Source organism: Triticum urartu, chromosome 4A (assembly GCF_056163025.1).
Source record: "Triticum urartu cultivar PI428250 chromosome 4A, HENAU_Tu73, whole genome shotgun sequence".
NCBI classification, from domain to species: Eukaryota; Viridiplantae; Streptophyta; class Magnoliopsida; order Poales; family Poaceae; genus Triticum; species Triticum urartu.
Window position 1 is genome coordinate 617948012 of NC_141876.1, and position 20234 is coordinate 617968245.

The 20234-nt window shown below is 45.0% G+C and overlaps 3 protein-coding genes across 3 annotated transcripts; all 3 read left to right on the forward strand.

Annotated features, from left to right (window-relative positions):
* Window positions 1-1394: 1394 nt before the first annotated feature.
* On the forward strand, window positions 1395-8985 carry LOC147977455 (disease resistance protein RGA5-like). Its single transcript, XM_087521172.1, has 5 exons — window positions 1395-1507; window positions 1759-1762; window positions 5012-5348; window positions 6299-6833; window positions 6988-8985. Exons 1-5 carry the CDS (start codon window positions 1395-1397, stop codon window positions 8969-8971), a joined length of 2973 nt encoding a protein of 990 aa, XP_087377298.1. The 3' UTR covers window positions 8972-8985.
* Window positions 8986-9646: 661 nt separating this feature from the next.
* Window positions 9647-10372, forward strand: LOC147977456 (uncharacterized). Its single transcript, XM_087521173.1, has one exon. The coding sequence runs from the start codon at window positions 9647-9649 to the stop codon at window positions 10370-10372; it is 726 nt and encodes a 241-aa protein (XP_087377299.1).
* Window positions 10373-12080: 1708 nt separating this feature from the next.
* Window positions 12081-19669, forward strand: LOC147977457 (disease resistance protein RGA5-like). The gene is made up of 5 exons (XM_087521174.1): window positions 12081-12193; window positions 12445-12448; window positions 15696-16032; window positions 16983-17517; window positions 17672-19669. The coding sequence occupies exons 1-5, from the start codon at window positions 12081-12083 to the stop codon at window positions 19653-19655; spliced, it is 2973 nt and encodes a 990-aa protein (XP_087377300.1). The 3' UTR covers window positions 19656-19669.
* The last annotated feature ends 565 nt before the right edge of the window (window positions 19670-20234 follow it).

A 20234-nucleotide genomic window follows, 5' to 3' on the forward strand; every position in this document is an offset into this window, starting at 1 on the left:
CTGTGCCGTGAAAGAGCTGGGGAACTCAATGGTATGTCTGTTTTGTGTTATTATTATTCGTCAGTTAGGTTCTGAAAGAGCTGGGAACGAATTTTGATGACTATAGTACGTAGCTGGGAGTGTTGTACTGCGTAATTTTGTTGCAGTGTTGGAGTAAGCTGGATGACTATAGATTTCGCAAAAAGAGCTGTGGTTAGCTGTATTTGTCCTGAAACAGTTCTCCTATGTGCCCGTGCTTGTCACACACATAGGCCGAGCAAGGTGTTGGGGCCGATCGACTTATGCCGAGAAGAGCAAGCCTTCTCTGGCCGCTTTTAGGTGTTTCAGGTTCAGGGTACTCTGTTTCCTCTGCTCTGCTCTGCTCTGCTCTTTGTAACTTTGATGTTTCAGGGCATGGGCATGGCGCTGTCTGTTTCTTATGTGTGCGTGCGTGTCCGAGACCGAGCGAGGTCTTGTGCTGCTGACGCTCTCAGCTTCTCATACAGATGAGTATCTCTGGAAACGCAAACCCCTCTGTATCTTGCGCACGTCTAGGCGTCTCCATTCTTGCACAAGATAACAGTAATGCTCATTTGTAGACTGGTGGTACTATTGCATTGATTTTTGCATGGAAAAATAACATTGGAGCTCTGAGATATGATGTTGGAGGAGGAATCAAGCTCGACTTTCTCGGACACTTTATCCAGTATATACCTAACGCAAGCAATGTCAACAAGGCATGTCGTTGCATCTGTGTTTGCTCACAACTTTCCATGCTTCCTAGTTGTTCTGTTTCATCATGACATGTGCTATTAACATACATTCCAGATCCCTGAAAGCAGAGCATCTCTTGGCATGGTCAAGAAGAGAAAATACAGAAGAAAACAAAACATACATGGACATGATAGATCTGGGCAAACCATGTATGTTTTGTAGCTAGCCAGCATTTTCCTAGGAATACATAATGATAACTTGTGTTGTTCCCTATGGTGTATCGGGAACTAAAATACTCCCTCCATTCTTAAATGTAAGTCTTTGTAGAGATTCTATTATGTACCACATACGGATGTATATAGATGCATTTTAGAGTGTAGATTTATTCATTTTGCTTTGTATGTAGTAGTCCATAGTGAAATTACTACAAACACTTATATTTAACAACAGAGGGAGTATAATCTAGTTCTAGCGAGAATGCTACTCTCGCGGCCGTGCATCATCATCCTTGGAATCAACTTGTAGTACTCATGGTGCAGATAATCCATTGCCACTTATGTCGGTCGAGCATGAAGCCTAGCCTCTCAAGGAATCCCGAGCGCGCTGTACTCTCGGACTGGTACTAACATTAGTCATGCGCTGATACGATATGAACGCAAATTGGAAGTTATCTTTCACAATACATCGAGATCAAAGCTAGGATGCCTGACAAGTCTCAGCCGCACAGCTCCGACACAAACAACAGCTTCCCCTGGGCGACGTCGGACGTGAACCGTGTGTTCACCTATTATGCAGCACAAATCACCGTCTGCTGGTACCCCTGAACTGTGAACTTTGTGACCAATAGCTAGCTGTAACTAAGGAACTCCAGCCCACCCTCTGATTCACACAAACGAAAGAACCATGACATGTGCCATTTGTTAAACGTAGCATTGTAGAGATAGACTAGGGATAGATGTTTAAATGGTTTGGTTTCGGTGGATATAACCGAATCCTTCCTCTCTCTTATCCCTTCTTCTTCAAGCAATGTAATCTTAACAAACTCTTGTATACGCTGTTATCCAGGGAGGTGCGCCCCTGCCATATAAACACGCAACGCGTCCCTCCAACGAGGTAAGACGCTTCCCGCATATTGCACATGGTAATCAGAGCCCTTCCTCTCTCCATCTAGCTATCCCGATATAGATCTTCGTAGAATATGTAGGAGCCAATATGGGCATCCAGGTCGCGCTATTGGTTATTGACCGGAGACGTGTCTCGGTCATGTCTACATTGTTCTCGAACCGGAGGGTCCGCACGCTTAACGTTACGATGACAGTTTCATTATGAGTTTATACATTTTGATGTACCGAAGTTTGTTCAGAGTCCCGGATGTGATCATGGACATGACGAGGAGTCTCGAAATGGTCGAGACATAAAGACCGATATATTGGAAGCCTATATTTGGATATCGGAATCGTTCCGGGTGAAATCGGGATTTTACCGGAGTACCGAGGGGGGGGGGGGTTACCGGAACCCCCCGGGGGGTTATTGGGCCTACATGGGCCTTAAGGGAGAAGAGGAAAGGAGGCAAGAGGTGGCCGCGCGCCCCTCCCCTTCCTAGTCCGAATAGGACAAGGGAAGGGGGGCGGCGCCCCCCCCCCTTTCCTTTCCCTCTTCCTCCTCTTTCCCCTTCTCCTTATCCAACTAGGAAAGAAGGGAGTCCTACTCCCAGTGGGAGTAGGACTCTCCCTTGGCGCGCCCCTCCTTGGCCGGCCGCCCCCTCCCCTTGGCTCCTTTATATACGGGGGCAGGGGGGCACCCTAGAACACACAAGTTGATCTTCGTGATCGTTCCTTAGCCGTGTGCGGTGCCCCCCTTCACGATATTACACCTCGGTCATATTGTAGCAGTGCTTAGGCGAAGCCCTGCGACGGTTGAACATCAAGATCGTCACCACGCCGTCGTGCTGACGGAACTCATCCCCGAAGCTTTGCTGGATCGGAGCCCGGGGATCGTCATCGAGCTGAACGTGTGCCAAGAACTCCGAGGTGCCGGAGTAACGGTGCTTGGATCGGTCGGACCGTGAAGACGTACGACTACATCAACCACGTTGTGCTAACGCTTCCGTTGTCGATCTACAAGGGTACGTAGATCACACTCTCCCCTCTCGTTGCTATGCATCACCATGATTTTGCGTGTGCGTAGGAATTTTTTTGAAATTACTACGTTCCCCAACAGTGGCATCCGAGCCTAGGTTTTATATGTTGATGTTATATGCACGAGTAGAACACAAGTGAGTTGTGGGCGATATAAGTCATACTGCTTACCAGCATGTCATACTTTGGTTCGGCGGTATTGTTGGACGAAGCGGCCCAGACCGACATTACGCGTACGCTTACGCGAGACCGGTTCTCCCGACGTGCTTTGCACATAGGTGGCTTGCGGGTGACAGTTTCTCCAACTTTAGTTGAACCGAGTGTGGCTACGCCCGGTCCTTGCGAAGGTTAAAACAGCACCAACTTGACAAACTATCGTTGTGGTTTTGATGCGTAGGTAAGATTGGTTCTTGCTTAAGCCCGTAGCAGCCACGCAAAACTTGCAACAACAAAGTAGAGGACGTCTAACTTGTTTTTGTAGGGCATGTTGTGATGTGATATGGTCAAGACATGATGCTAAATTCTATTGTATGAGATGATCATGTTTTGTAACCGAGTTATCGGCAACTGGCAGGAGCCATATGGTTGTAGCTTTATTGTATGCAATACAATCGTGCTGTAATGCTTTACTTTATCACTAAGCGGTAGCGATAGTCGTGGAAGCATAAGATTGGCGAGACGACAACGATGCTACGATGGAGATCAAGGTGTCGGGCCGGTGACGATGGTGATCACGACGGTGCTTCGAAGATGGAGATCACAAGCACAAGATGATGATGGCCATATCATATCACTTATATTGATTGCATGTGATGTTTATCTTTTATGCATCTTATCTTGCTTTGACTGACGGTAGCATTATAAGATGATCTCTCACTAATTATCAAGAAGTGTTCTCCCTGAGTATGCACCGTTGCGAAAGTTCTTCGTGCTGAGACACCACGTGATGATCGGGTGTGATAGGCTCTACGTTCAAATACAACGGGTGCAAAACAGTTGCACACGCGGAATACTCAGGTTATACTTGACGAGCCAAGCATATACAGATATGGCCTCGAAACACGGAGACCAAAAGGTCGAGCGTGAATCATATAGTAGATATGATCAACATAGTGATGTTCACCAATGAAACTACTCCATCTCACGTGATGATCGGACATGGTTTAGTTGATTTGGATCACGTAATCACTTAGAGGATTAGTGGGAGTTCTTTAAATAAATTAATTGAACCTAAATTTATCATGAAACTTAGTACCTGATAGTATCTTGCTTGTTTATGCTTGATTGTAGATAGATGGCTCGTGCTGTTGTTCCATTGAATTTTAGTGCGTTCCTTGAGAAAGCAAAGTTGAAAGATGATGGTAGCAATTACACGGACTGGGTCCGTAACTTGAGGATTATCCTCATTGCTGCACAGAAGAATTACGTCCTGGAAGCACCGCTGGGTGCTAGGCCTGCTGCTGGAGCAACACCAGATGTTATGAACATCTGGCAGAGCAAAGCTGATGACTACTCGATAGTTCAGTGTGCCATGCTTTACGGCTTAGAATCGGGACTTCAACGACGTTTTGAACGTCATGGAGCATATGAGATGTTCCAGGAGTTGAAGTTAATATTTCAAGCAAATGCCCGGATTGAGAGATATGAAGTCTCCAATAAGTTCTATAGCTGCAAGATGGAGGAGAACAGTTCTGTCAGTGAGCATATACTCAAAATGTCTGGGTATAATAATCACTTGATTCAATTGGGAGTTAATCTTCCAGATGATTGCGTCATTGACAGAATTCTCCAATCACTGCCACCAAGCTACAAGAGCTTCGTGATGAACTATAATATGCAAGGGATGAATAAGACTATTCCCGAGCTCTTCGCAATGCTGAAAGCTGCGGAGGTAGAAATCAAGAAGGAGCATCAAGTGTTGATGGTCAACAAGACCACTAGTTTCAAGAAAAAGCAAAGGGAAGAAGAAGGGGAACTTTAAAAAGAACAGCAAGCAAGTTGCTACTCAAGAGAAGAAACCCAAACCTGGACCTAAGCCTGAAACTGAGTGCTTTTACTACAAGCAGACTGGTCACTGGAAGCGGAACTGCCCCAAGTATTTGGCGGATAAGAAGGATGACAAGATGAACAAAGGTATATGTGATATACATGTTATTGATGTGTACCTTACTAATCTGAAGGTGCTTGGATTCACAGAAACTGGACAAGTATATGTTTCGTTCGTGAAAGGGTCTGCGCCCGAGCTTGAGGAAATTAGGAGCATGCCATTCAGTGTGTCGGCGGCAAAAGCTGATGGCTTCTATTCTGGCATTGAGCATCTCCATTGTCTCAAACGAGCTCACATACGGCTTTATGACAAAGAGGCGACACGTTCAGAAAGCAAGGCTGCAGCTGCTGCGATCAGGAAAGAAGCAGATGCCAATCCCAACCATCCCGAAGTTACTATTTCAAATGAACCAGAGGGAGAGGACAATAAGGAGACCAGTGGCAGTGACGAGGAGAAGAGCAAGAAAGAAGGTGCCGCCGATGAGTCTTAAAGTGCTCACAAACTGCAAGAGGTACCAATTGATATTCTAATCATCCACCCTTTCTCTCAGAAAACATTTTTATTTTCTCCACCAATTGATTTGCCGAGCTGCTCCTGCTTCTGGTTTCCTCAAATTCACATGTTTTACCGTTCCCCTTTTGCCCATCCAGGATATGTTGCGCGGCTGGAGTGGTCGAATCTCAACTCAAGCTGAAGCAGAAATGCCTCCTAGAAAAAGTATTCTCGAGTCTCAAATGAAGTCGCTACTACTTTCTTGCTACATGCACTCTGTTTAATCTCTGCTTTTGCTAATAATTGAGGTTCCCCCTGTCGGAACTTGGAGTCTGAAAATGTACGCTGTTGCTATACCGGATAGCTTTATGCATTGGGTAGGACCTAAGCTCTATTAAATTCGGGATGTTTTTTTTGGGGGTCTGAATACTTGATTTGTGTTTCATATGATGTATGGAAATTTGGGGGTTGGTTTCCCTTGTTCCATTAAAGTTATTATTGAATTAACTAATGTGCAGTGCTCTGTGTTATTATTCATCAGTTTTCTTCTGAAATGGAACACATTATTTTGTTGTGCCTGCCCTGATTGTTCCAAGTTAAGTGACTCCATATGTATGTATGTACCTTCTTGTGTTTGGAGCATTATCATTCATATATTCAGACACGGTTTCGACCATCGAACTCGATCGTGACATGCTATCACTATCATTTTTGTTCTTTTTTTTAAAAAAAATCACCCGGGGGGTGCTCCACCACCTCATATATCAGAGGGCAAAACGCCCTGAACAGCCAGTTTTCACAGCGTGGGGATGTGCAAGGGAGTAGAGACCTCTGAAACGGCTGGGGTCAAAAGCACGATGTCAAATTATTCGGTTGTGCTTTCAAATTGTTCCAAGTCTAAATTATTCAATATGCATTTGGTAAGTAGTGCGTTCAAGTGCTATCATGCAGACATTCAGCCTCAAGACGCTTGGAGCCAGGCACGGAATCGCCGGCGAGATCCACGACCTCAAGGACCGCATCAGGCAGGTGAAAGAGCTCAAGGATTACAAGCTGCTGAATGATGCTCCTTCGAGCACCGCCGGCCCTCCAGCCGTGGATCCGCGGCTGCACGCACTTTTTGCCGATGAGGCACACCTTGTGGGCGTCGACGGTCCAAGAGACCATCTTGCCAAGTGGGTGTTGGAAGAAGCAAACACATCGCCCAAACATTGCAAGGTCTTGTCTATTGTTGGGGTTGGTGGTTTGGGAAAGACAACGCTGGCGAATGAGGTTTGTCGCAAGATTGAAGGGAAGTTTGATTGTAAGGCTTTCGTGTCGGTCTCGCAAAAACCAGATATAAAGAAAATTATCAAGGATTTGATGTCTCAAGTGTCATGCCAAGGTGGATCCACAGTAGATACAAGTGATTGGGATGAAATGAAGTCTATTTCAGAGCTAAGAGTGCTACTGCAAAATAAAAGGTAACCTCGACCCTTATTATTCCCGTTAAAGGATGTGCCTGCCATCCATGCTTCTCAATATTTCATCCACTTATCTGGGATCCAGTAAATGCACAATATTATTTCCTGTTTGTGATCCGATAACTAGAATTGACATCATCTACTAATTTTGTAGGTATCTCATCATCATCGATGATGTATGGTCTACGCAAGCATGGCAAGCTATCAAGTGTGCTTTTCCAGAGAATAATTGTTCCAGCAGAATTATAGCTACTACACGCATCATTGACGTAGCAAAGTCATGTTGTCCGGGTGCTGATGACCGTGTGTATGAACTGAAAGCCCTAAGTGATCCCCACTCCAGAAGATTGTTTTTCAAAAGATTATTTGGCTCTGAGGAACATTGCCCTGACATGTTGAAGGAAGTTTCTAATAAAATCCTAAAGAAATGTGGAGGCCTACCATTGGCAATTATCAGTATATCTGGTTTGCTAGCAAACCGACCAGCCGTCAAGGAAGAATGGGAGAAGGTTAAGAGGTCAATTGGTACTGCATTGGAGAAAACTAACAGTCTAGAGGGCATGAGTAGCATACTATCTCTTAGCTACAATGATCTTGCGCCTCGTCTCAAGACTTGCTTGCTGTATCTAAGTTTATTTCCCGAAGACCATCTGATTGACAGAAAAAGGCTAGTGAGGCGATGGATAGCAGAAGGCTTCATCTCTGAAGAGCGTGGACAGAGCAAGCAAGAGGTCGCGGAGAATTACTTCTATGAGCTGATCAACAAAAGTATGGTCCAACCGGTGGGCATTGGGTATGATGGAAAGGTCCGTGCCTGCCGAGTCCATGACATGATGCTAGAAATTATTATTTCAAAATCAGCTGAAGATAATTTTACCACTGTGGTAGGTGGAGGTCAAACTAGTTTGCCCAATCATCAAGGTTCAATTCGGCGGCTATCAATCCAACACATTGACAAGAAACTTGCATCTGAACTAGCAAATGTAGATCTCAGCCATGTTCGAACTTTGATAGTAATGCCATCACGTTGCGTCACACACTTGCCCAGCCTTGATCGGTTTGAAGCTTTACGTGTTCTGGATTTTGAAGGTTGTGAGGATTTAGAGGACTATGGTATGAAAGGAATGGACAAATTATTCCAGCTAAAGTACCTCAGCTTTAGGGACACAGATATATCAATGCTTCCTTCGGGGATCTTGATGCTAGGTAATCTAGAGACTCTAGATCTTCAGGATTCATATGTGGAAGAGTTGCCTGCTGGAATTACTCGGCTGACTGCACTACGACACCTAATCGGATTTATGACCAAGCAGCTGCCAAATGGGATTGGGAGCATGAGGAACTTACAGCTGATGCCAAGATTTATTATTACCTCGCAAGAAAGAGATGTGTTGGAGGATCTCGGGAACCTGACAAGTTTGGAGGAACTCTATGTGAATCTTGGTAGTAAAGTATCTAGCGAGGACAAGAGATGTGAAAAAGAGGTGTTCCTCTCCTCACTGTGCAAGCTTGGCACCTGCAAACTCCGGTCTTTGGATATAGATGCGTACATTAGTGGTTCCCTGGACTTCTTAGATTCTTGGTCCCCTCTGCCATCTTCTCTTCAAAGGTTTTGTGCGCCCTACCTGGATTCGTTCACGAACGTGCCAAAGTGCATTACACCTGCACTCACCAACCTTGCTGACCTGCACATCTGCTTAGCTGAACTGACGGAAGATGGGCTGCTTACTCTTGGGAAGCTCCCATCCTTACTTCGCCTGAGACTAAGGGTATCAAAGAAGTTTGTTGGTACAGTCCAAGCCACTTCTTTCCCAAATCTGAAGGTGCTTTACTTCCGAACAACTGAAGGATCTGAACAATCATATGTTTCGTTCGTGAAAGGGTCTGCGCCTAGGCTTGAGGAAATTAGCAACATGCCATTCAGCGTGTCGGCTGCAAAAGCTGATAAATTCCATTTAGGCATCCATCATCTCCCATGTCTCAAAAAGGCTCACATAGAGCTTGATGACGAAGACGCAACACCTTCAGAATGCAAGGCTGCTGCTGCTGCGATCAGGAAAGAAGCAGGTGCCAATTCCAACCATCCTGCACTTACTTTTCGGGGGGAACCAGATGGGAGAGACTGGTGGTATCGCTGATGAGGATTAAAGTGCTCACAGCCTGCAAGAGGTACCAATACATATTCTAATCATCCGCCCATTCTTTTTTAGAATATCGTCCCATTTTAATTCTCTCCACCGAAATACAGTACATCTATATATATCCCAACCCAAGCTGCTTCTGGTTTCCTCAAATTCACATGTTTTACTCTTCTCCTTTTGCCGATCCAGGATATGTTGTGCGGCTGGATTGCTTGGTTGCAGTGTCACAGCGAAGAAGATATGTTGTGCGGCTAGTTAATATTCATTGCACTTTCAATCTCAACTTAATCAGAAACAGAAAAGCCTCCTGGAAAAAGTATTCTCGAGTCTCAACTGAAGTTGCTACATGCACTCTGTTTGACTGCTTCTGTCCCTTACTTTGAGGATTCAGAATTAAGCTCTGTTTTTGCCTCCGTCTGCCAGAACTTGGAGTCTGAAAGCATTCGGCTCTATTAAATTCAGGGTATTTTTATTGTTTGAATATTTGATTTGTGTTTTCCTATGATGCATGGAAATTTGTAATCTCTGTCGGATTAAGGATTATTTACCTGTGTGGGTTCTGCTTTACATATATGAAAATGATGCTTGGTTTCCCTTGTTCCAAATGCAAATCTTTTGAATGATCCTACTGTGATCGTGTTCACTTGTGCTGGAACAGTTTGCTACAAAAGCATGGATGCTGCTGCCGTTCCTCTCGGCAAGCACAAGAGATGTGAAAAAGAGGCGTTCCTCTCCTCACTGTGCAAGCTTGGCACCTGCAAACTCCGTTCTTTGCGAATAGACGCATACGGTGGTTCCCTTGACTTCTTAGATTCTTTGCCCGCTCTGCCATCTTCTTTTCAAAGGATTAGGGCGTGCCTCCGCGATTCGTTCACGAACTTTCCAAAGTGGATTACACCTGCACTCATTAACCTTGCCGACCTGCGCATCAGCTTATCTGAACTGACGGAAGATGGGTTGCTTACTCTTGGGCAGCTTCCATCCTTACTCCGCCTGGATCTATGGTCATCAAAGAAGTTTGTTGGTACAGTCCAAGCCACTTCTTTCCCAAATCTGAAGGTCTTCCACTTGCAAAGAACTGAACAAGTATATGTATCGTTCGTGGAAGGGTCTGCGTCCAGGCTTGAGGAAATTAGCAACATGCCATTCAGTGTGTCGGCTGCAAAAGCTGATAAATTCTATTTAGGCATTCAGCATCTCCCATGTCTCAAACGAGCTCACATACAGCTTGATGACGAAGACGCAACACCTTCAGAATGCAAGGCTGCAGCAGCTGTGATCAGGAAAGAAGCAGATGCCAATCCCAACCATCCTGAAGTTACTTTTGAGGGGGAACGAGATGAAGAGGGCAATGAAGAGATGACTGCCAGTGAAGATGGTGAAGACGATGAGGATTAAAATGCTCACAAACCTGGAGTCTCTCTCAACTGGAAGTTTCTACTTGCTATATACACCTTGTTTGATTTTGTCTGTTGCTTACTTTGATGATTCAGAGCTAAACTCTATCACTGCTAATAAGGTGAAGGTTCCCCCTGTCGTAACTTGTAGTCTGAATGCCTAGGCTGCTGTTGTTGTTAATTTACTAATACTCTGTCCTCAGTAGCCTTATGCATTAGGTGGGATCTAAGCTCCATTTGCATTCAGGGGTCATTTTTTTGTTGAATACTTGATTTGTGTTTCCCCTTGTTCCAAAAAAGGGTTTTGTTGATTTACTGTGCCGTGAAAGAGCTGGGGAACTCAATGGTATGTCTGTTTTGTGTTATTATTATTCGTCAGTTAGGTTCTGAAAGAGCTGGGAACGAATTTTGATGACTATAGTACGTAGCTGGGAGTGTTGTACTGCGTAATTTTGTTGCAGTGTTGGAGTAAGCTGGATGACTATAGATTTCGCAAAAAGAGCTGTGGTTAGCTGTATTTGTCCTGAAACAGTTCTCCTATGTGCCCGTGCTTGTCACACACATAGGCCGAGCAAGGTGTTGGGGCCGATCGACTTATGCCGAGAAGAGCAAGCCTTCTCTGGCCGCTTTTAGGTGTTTCAGGTTCAGGGTACTCTGTTTCCTCTGCTCTGCTCTGCTCTGCTCTTTGTAACTTTGATGTTTCAGGGCATGGGCATGGCGCTGTCTGTTTCTTATGTGTGCGTGCGTGTCCGAGACCGAGCGAGGTCTTGTGCTGCTGACGCTCTCAGCTTCTCATACAGATGAGTATCTCTGGAAACGCAAACCCCTCTGTATCTTGCGCACGTCTAGGCGTCTCCATTCTTGCACAAGATAACAGTAATGCTCATTTGTAGACTGGTGGTACTATTGCATTGATTTTTGCATGGAAAAATAACATTGGAGCTCTGAGATATGATGTTGGAGGAGGAATCAAGCTCGACTTTCTCGGACACTTTATCCAGTATATACCTAACGCAAGCAATGTCAACAAGGCATGTCGTTGCATCTGTGTTTGCTCACAACTTTCCATGCTTCCTAGTTGTTCTGTTTCATCATGACATGTGCTATTAACATACATTCCAGATCCCTGAAAGCAGAGCATCTCTTGGCATGGTCAAGAAGAGAAAATACAGAAGAAAACAAAACATACATGGACATGATAGATCTGGGCAAACCATGTATGTTTTGTAGCTAGCCAGCATTTTCCTAGGAATACATAATGATAACTTGTGTTGTTCCCTATGGTGTATCGGGAACTAAAATACTCCCTCCATTCTTAAATGTAAGTCTTTGTAGAGATTCTATTATGTACCACATACGGATGTATATAGATGCATTTTAGAGTGTAGATTTATTCATTTTGCTTTGTATGTAGTAGTCCATAGTGAAATTACTACAAACACTTATATTTAACAACAGAGGGAGTATAATCTAGTTCTAGCGAGAATGCTACTCTCGCGGCCGTGCATCATCATCCTTGGAATCAACTTGTAGTACTCATGGTGCAGATAATCCATTGCCACTTATGTCGGTCGAGCATGAAGCCTAGCCTCTCAAGGAATCCCGAGCGCGCTGTACTCTCGGACTGGTACTAACATTAGTCATGCGCTGATACGATATGAACGCAAATTGGAAGTTATCTTTCACAATACATCGAGATCAAAGCTAGGATGCCTGACAAGTCTCAGCCGCACAGCTCCGACACAAACAACAGCTTCCCCTGGGCGACGTCGGACGTGAACCGTGTGTTCACCTATTATGCGGCACAAATCACCGTCTGCTGGTACCCCTGAACTGTGAACTTTGTGACCAATAGCTAGCTGTAACTAAGGAACTCCAGCCCACCCTCTGATTCACACAAACGAAAGAACCATGACATGTGCCATTTGTTAAACGTAGCATTGTAGAGATAGACTAGGGATAGATGTTTAAATGGTTTGGTTTCGGTGGATATAACCGAATCCTTCCTCTCTCTTATCCCTTCTTCTTCAAGCAATGTAATCTTAACAAACTCTTGTATACGCTGTTATCCAGGGAGGTGCGCCCCTGCCATATAAACACGCAACGCGTCCCTCCAACGAGGTAAGACGCTTCCCGCATATTGCACATGGTAATCAGAGCCCTTCCTCTCTCCATCTAGCTATCCCGATATAGATCTTCGTAGAATATGTAGGAGCCAATATGGGCATCCAGGTCGCGCTATTGGTTATTGACCGGAGACGTGTCTCGGTCATGTCTACATTGTTCTCGAACCGGAGGGTCCGCACGCTTAACGTTACGATGACAGTTTCATTATGAGTTTATACATTTTGATGTACCGAAGTTTGTTCAGAGTCCCGGATGTGATCATGGACATGACGAGGAGTCTCGAAATGGTCGAGACATAAAGACCGATATATTGGAAGCCTATATTTGGATATCGGAATCGTTCCGGGTGAAATCGGGATTTTACCGGAGTACCGAGGGGGGGGGGGTTACCGGAACCCCCCGGGGGGTTATTGGGCCTACATGGGCCTTAAGGGAGAAGAGGAAAGGAGGCAAGAGGTGGCCGCGCGCCCCTCCCCTTCCTAGTCCGAATAGGACAAGGGAAGGGGGGCGGCGCCCCCCCCCTTTCCTTTCCCTCTTCCTCCTCTTTCCCCTTCTCCTTATCCAACTAGGAAAGAAGGGAGTCCTACTCCCAGTGGGAGTAGGACTCTCCCTTGGCGCGCCCCTCCTTGGCCGGCCGCCCCCTCCCCTTGGCTCCTTTATATACGGGGGCAGGGGGGCACCCTAGAACACACAAGTTGATCTTCGTGATCGTTCCTTAGCCATGTGCGGTGCCCCCCTTCACGATATTACACCTCGGTCATATTGTAGCAGTGCTTAGGCGAAGCCCTGCGACGGTTGAACATCAAGATCGTCACCACGCCGTCGTGCTGACGGAACTCATCCCCGAAGCTTTGCTGGATCGGAGCCCGGGGATCGTCATCGAGCTGAACGTGTGCCAAGAACTCCGAGGTGCCGGAGTAACGGTGCTTGGATCGGTCGGACCGTGAAGACGTACGACTACATCAACCACGTTGTGCTAACGCTTCCGTTGTCGATCTACAAGGGTACGTAGATCACACTCTCCCCTCTCGTTGCTATGCATCACCATGATTTTGCGTGTGCGTAGGAATTTTTTTGAAATTACTACGTTCCCCAACAGTGGCATCCGAGCCTAGGTTTTATATGTTGATGTTATATGCACGAGTAGAACACAAGTGAGTTGTGGGCGATATAAGTCATACTGCTTACCAGCATGTCATACTTTGGTTCGGCGGTATTGTTGGACGAAGCGGCCCAGACCGACATTACGCGTACGCTTACGCGAGACCGGTTCTCCCGACGTGCTTTGCACATAGGTGGCTTGCGGGTGACAGTTTCTCCAACTTTAGTTGAACCGAGTGTGGCTACGCCCGGTCCTTGCGAAGGTTAAAACAGCACCAACTTGACAAACTATCGTTGTGGTTTTGATGCGTAGGTAAGATTGGTTCTTGCTTAAGCCCGTAGCAGCCACGCAAAACTTGCAACAACAAAGTAGAGGACGTCTAACTTGTTTTTGTAGGGCATGTTGTGATGTGATATGGTCAAGACATGATGCTAAATTCTATTGTATGAGATGATCATGTTTTGTAACCGAGTTATCGGCAACTGGCAGGAGCCATATGGTTGTAGCTTTATTGTATGCAATACAATCGTGCTGTAATGCTTTACTTTATCACTAAGCGGTAGCGATAGTCGTGGAAGCATAAGATTGGCGAGACGACAACGATGCTACGATGGAGATCAAGGTGTCGGGCCGGTGACGATGGTGATCACGACGGTGCTTCGAAGATGGAGATCACAAGCACAAGATGATGATGGCCATATCATATCACTTATATTGATTGCATGTGATGTTTATCTTTTATGCATCTTATCTTGCTTTGACTGACGGTAGCATTATAAGATGATCTCTCACTAATTATCAAGAAGTGTTCTCCCTGAGTATGCACCGTTGCGAAAGTTCTTCGTGCTGAGACACCACGTGATGATCGGGTGTGATAGGCTCTACGTTCAAATACAACGGGTGCAAAACAGTTGCACACGCGGAATACTCAGGTTATACTTGACGAGCCAAGCATATACAGATATGGCCTCGAAACACGGAGACCAAAAGGTCGAGCGTGAATCATATAGTAGATATGATCAACATAGTGATGTTCACCAATGAAACTACTCCATCTCACGTGATGATCGGACATGGTTTAGTTGATTTGGATCACGTAATCACTTAGAGGATTAGTGGGAGTTCTTTAAATAAATTAATTGAACCTAAATTTATCATGAAACTTAGTACCTGATAGTATCTTGCTTGTTTATGCTTGATTGTAGATAGATGGCTCGTGCTGTTGTTCCATTGAATTTTAGTGCGTTCCTTGAGAAAGCAAAGTTGAAAGATGATGGTAGCAATTACACGGACTGGGTCCGTAACTTGAGGATTATCCTCATTGCTGCACAGAAGAATTACGTCCTGGAAGCACCGCTGGGTGCTAGGCCTGCTGCTGGAGCAACACCAGATGTTATGAACATCTGGCAGAGCAAAGCTGATGACTACTCGATAGTTCAGTGTGCCATGCTTTACGGCTTAGAATCGGGACTTCAACGACGTTTTGAACGTCATGGAGCATATGAGATGTTCCAGGAGTTGAAGTTAATATTTCAAGCAAATGCCCGGATTGAGAGATATGAAGTCTCCAATAAGTTCTATAGCTGCAAGATGGAGGAGAACAGTTCTGTCAGTGAGCATATACTCAAAATGTCTGGGTATAATAATCACTTGATTCAATTGGGAGTTAATCTTCCAGATGATTGCGTCATTGACAGAATTCTCCAATCACTGCCACCAAGCTACAAGAGCTTCGTGATGAACTATAATATGCAAGGGATGAATAAGACTATTCCCGAGCTCTTCGCAATGCTGAAAGCTGCGGAGGTAGAAATCAAGAAGGAGCATCAAGTGTTGATGGTCAACAAGACCACTAGTTTCAAGAAAAAGCAAAGGGAAGAAGAAGGGGAACTTTAAAAAGAACAGCAAGCAAGTTGCTACTCAAGAGAAGAAACCCAAACCTGGACCTAAGCCTGAAACTGAGTGCTTTTACTACAAGCAGACTGGTCACTGGAAGCGGAACTGCCCCAAGTATTTGGCGGATAAGAAGGATGACAAGATGAACAAAGGTATATGTGATATACATGTTATTGATGTGTACCTTACTAATCTGAAGGTGCTTGGATTCACAGAAACTGGACAAGTATATGTTTCGTTCGTGAAAGGGTCTGCGCCCGAGCTTGAGGAAATTAGGAGCATGCCATTCAGTGTGTCGGCGGCAAAAGCTGATGGCTTCTATTCTGGCATTGAGCATCTCCATTGTCTCAAACGAGCTCACATACGGCTTTATGACAAAGAGGCGACACGTTCAGAAAGCAAGGCTGCAGCTGCTGCGATCAGGAAAGAAGCAGATGCCAATCCCAACCATCCCGAAGTTACTATTTCAAATGAACCAGAGGGAGAGGACAATAAGGAGACCAGTGGCAGTGACGAGGAGAAGAGCAAGAAAGAAGGTGCCGCCGATGAGTCTTAAAGTGCTCACAAACTGCAAGAGGTACCAATTGATATTCTAATCATCCACCCTTTCTCTCAGAAAACATTTTTATTTTCTCCACCAATTGATTTGCCGAGCTGCTCCTGCTTCTGGTTTCCTCAAATTCACATGTTTTACCGTTCCCCTTTTGCCCATCCAGGATATGTTGCGCGGCTGGAGTGGTCGAATCTCAACTCAAGCTGAAGCAGAAATGCCTCCTAGAAAAAGTATTCTCGAGTCTCAAATGAAGTCGCTACTACTTTCTTGCTACATGCACTCTGTTTAATCTCTGCTTTTGCTAATAATTGAGGTTCCCCCTGTCGGAACTTGGAGTCTGAAAATGTACGCTGTTGCTATACCGGATAGCTTTATGCATTGGGTAGGACCTAAGCTCTATTAAATTCGGGATGTTTTTTTTGGGGGTCTGAATACTTGATTTGTGTTTCATATGATGTATGGAAATTTGGGGGTTGGTTTCCCTTGTTCCATTAAAGTTATTATTGAATTAACTAATGTGCAGTGCTCTGTGTTATTATTCATCAGTTTTCTTCTGAAATGGAACACATTATTTTGTTGTGCCTGCCCTGATTGTTCCAAGTTAAGTGACTCCATATGTATGTATGTACCTTCTTGTGTTTGGAGCATTATCATTCATATATTCAGACACGGTTTCGACCATCGAACTCGATCGTGACATGCTATCACTATCATTTTTGTTCTTTTTTTAAAAAAAAATCACCCGGGGGGTGCTCCACCACCTCATATATCAGAGGGCAAAACGCCCTGAACAGCCAGTTTTCACAGCGTGGGGATGTGCAAGGGAGTAGAGACCTCTGAAACGGCTGGGGTCAAAAGCACGATGTCAAATTATTCGGTTGTGCTTTCAAATTGTTCCAAGTCTAAATTATTCAATATGCATTTGGTAAGTAGTGCGTTCAAGTGCTATCATGCAGACATTCAGCCTCAAGACGCTTGGAGCCAGGCACGGAATCGCCGGCGAGATCCACGACCTCAAGGACCGCATCAGGCAGGTGAAAGAGCTCAAGGATTACAAGCTGCTGAATGATGCTCCTTCGAGCACCGCCGGCCCTCCAGCCGTGGATCCGCGGCTGCACGCACTTTTTGCCGATGAGGCACACCTTGTGGGCGTCGACGGTCCAAGAGACCATCTTGCCAAGTGGGTGTTGGAAGAAGCAAACACATCGCCCAAACATTGCAAGGTCTTGTCTATTGTTGGGGTTGGTGGTTTGGGAAAGACAACGCTGGCGAATGAGGTTTGTCGCAAGATTGAAGGGAAGTTTGATTGTAAGGCTTTCGTGTCGGTCTCGCAAAAACCAGATATAAAGAAAATTATCAAGGATTTGATGTCTCAAGTGTCATGCCAAGGTGGATCCACAGTAGATACAAGTGATTGGGATGAAATGAAGTCTATTTCAGAGCTAAGAGTGCTACTGCAAAATAAAAGGTAACCTCGACCCTTATTATTCCCGTTAAAGGATGTGCCTGCCATCCATGCTTCTCAATATTTCATCCACTTATCTGGGATCCAGTAAATGCACAATATTATTTCCTGTTTGTGATCCGATAACTAGAATTGACATCATCTACTAATTTTGTAGGTATCTCATCATCATCGATGATGTATGGTCTACGCAAGCATGGCAAGCTATCAAGTGTGCTTTTCCAGAGAATAATTGTTCCAGCAGAATTATAGCTACTACACGCATCATTGACGTAGCAAAGTCATGTTGTCCGGGTGCTGATGACCGTGTGTATGAACTGAAAGCCCTAAGTGATCCCCACTCCAGAAGATTGTTTTTCAAAAGATTATTTGGCTCTGAGGAACATTGCCCTGACATGTTGAAGGAAGTTTCTAATAAAATCCTAAAGAAATGTGGAGGCCTACCATTGGCAATTATCAGTATATCTGGTTTGCTAGCAAACCGACCAGCCGTCAAGGAAGAATGGGAGAAGGTTAAGAGGTCAATTGGTACTGCATTGGAGAAAACTAACAGTCTAGAGGGCATGAGTAGCATACTATCTCTTAGCTACAATGATCTTGCGCCTCGTCTCAAGACTTGCTTGCTGTATCTAAGTTTATTTCCCGAAGACCATCTGATTGACAGAAAAAGGCTAGTGAGGCGATGGATAGCAGAAGGCTTCATCTCTGAAGAGCGTGGACAGAGCAAGCAAGAGGTCGCGGAGAATTACTTCTATGAGCTGATCAACAAAAGTATGGTCCAACCGGTGGGCATTGGGTATGATGGAAAGGTCCGTGCCTGCCGAGTCCATGACATGATGCTAGAAATTATTATTTCAAAATCAGCTGAAGATAATTTTACCACTGTGGTAGGTGGAGGTCAAACTAGTTTGCCCAATCATCAAGGTTCAATTCGGCGGCTATCAATCCAACACATTGACAAGAAACTTGCATCTGAACTAGCAAATGTAGATCTCAGCCATGTTCGAACTTTGATAGTAATGCCATCACGTTGCGTCACACACTTGCCCAGCCTTGATCGGTTTGAAGCTTTACGTGTTCTGGATTTTGAAGGTTGTGAGGATTTAGAGGACTATGGTATGAAAGGAATGGACAAATTATTCCAGCTAAAGTACCTCAGCTTTAGGGACACAGATATATCAATGCTTCCTTCGGGGATCTTGATGCTAGGTAATCTAGAGACTCTAGATCTTCAGGATTCATATGTGGAAGAGTTGCCTGCTGGAATTACTCGGCTGACTGCACTACGACACCTAATCGGATTTATGACCAAGCAGCTGCCAAATGGGATTGGGAGCATGAGGAACTTACAGCTGATGCCAAGATTTATTATTACCTCGCAAGAAAGAGATGTGTTGGAGGATCTCGGGAACCTGACAAGTTTGGAGGAACTCTATGTGAATCTTGGTAGTAAAGTATCTAGCGAGGACAAGAGATGTGAAAAAGAGGTGTTCCTCTCCTCACTGTGCAAGCTTGGCACCTGCAAACTCCGGTCTTTGGATATAGATGCGTACATTAGTGGTTCCCTGGACTTCTTAGATTCTTGGTCCCCTCTGCCATCTTCTCTTCAAAGGTTTTGTGCGCCCTACCTGGATTCGTTCACGAACGTGCCAAAGTGCATTACACCTGCACTCACCAACCTTGCTGACCTGCACATCTGCTTAGCTGAACTGACGGAAGATGGGCTGCTTACTCTTGGGAAGCTCCCATCCTTACTTCGCCTGAGACTAAGGGTATCAAAGAAGTTTGTTGGTACAGTCCAAGCCACTTCTTTCCCAAATCTGAAGGTGCTTTACTTCCGAACAACTGAAGGATCTGAACAATCATATGTTTCGTTCGTGAAAGGGTCTGCGCCTAGGCTTGAGGAAATTAGCAACATGCCATTCAGCGTGTCGGCTGCAAAAGCTGATAAATTCCATTTAGGCATCCATCATCTCCCATGTCTCAAAAAGGCTCACATAGAGCTTGATGACGAAGACGCAACACCTTCAGAATGCAAGGCTGCTGCTGCTGCGATCAGGAAAGAAGCAGGTGCCAATTCCAACCATCCTGCACTTACTTTTCGGGGGGAACCAGATGGGAGAGACTGGTGGTATCGCTGATGAGGATTAAAGTGCTCACAGCCTGCAAGAGGTACCAATACATATTCTAATCATCCGCCCATTCTTTTTTAGAATATCGTCCCATTTTAATTCTCTCCACCGAAATACAGTACATCTATATATATCCCAACCCAAGCTGCTTCTGGTTTCCTCAAATTCACATGTTTTACTCTTCTCCTTTTGCCGATCCAGGATATGTTGTGCGGCTGGATTGCTTGGTTGCAGTGTCACAGCGAAGAAGATATGTTGTGCGGCTAGTTAATATTCATTGCACTTTCAATCTCAACTTAATCAGAAACAGAAAAGCCTCCTGGAAAAAGTATTCTCGAGTCTCAACTGAAGTTGCTACATGCACTCTGTTTGACTGCTTCTGTCCCTTACTTTGAGGATTCAGAATTAAGCTCTATTTTTGCCTCCGTCTGCCAGAACTTGGAGTCTGAAAGCATTCGGCTCTATTAAATTCAGGGTATTTTTATTGTTTGAATATTTGATTTGTGTTTTCCTATGATGCATGGAAATTTGTAATCTCTGTCGGATTAAGGATTATTTACCTGTGTGGGTTCTGCTTTACATATATGA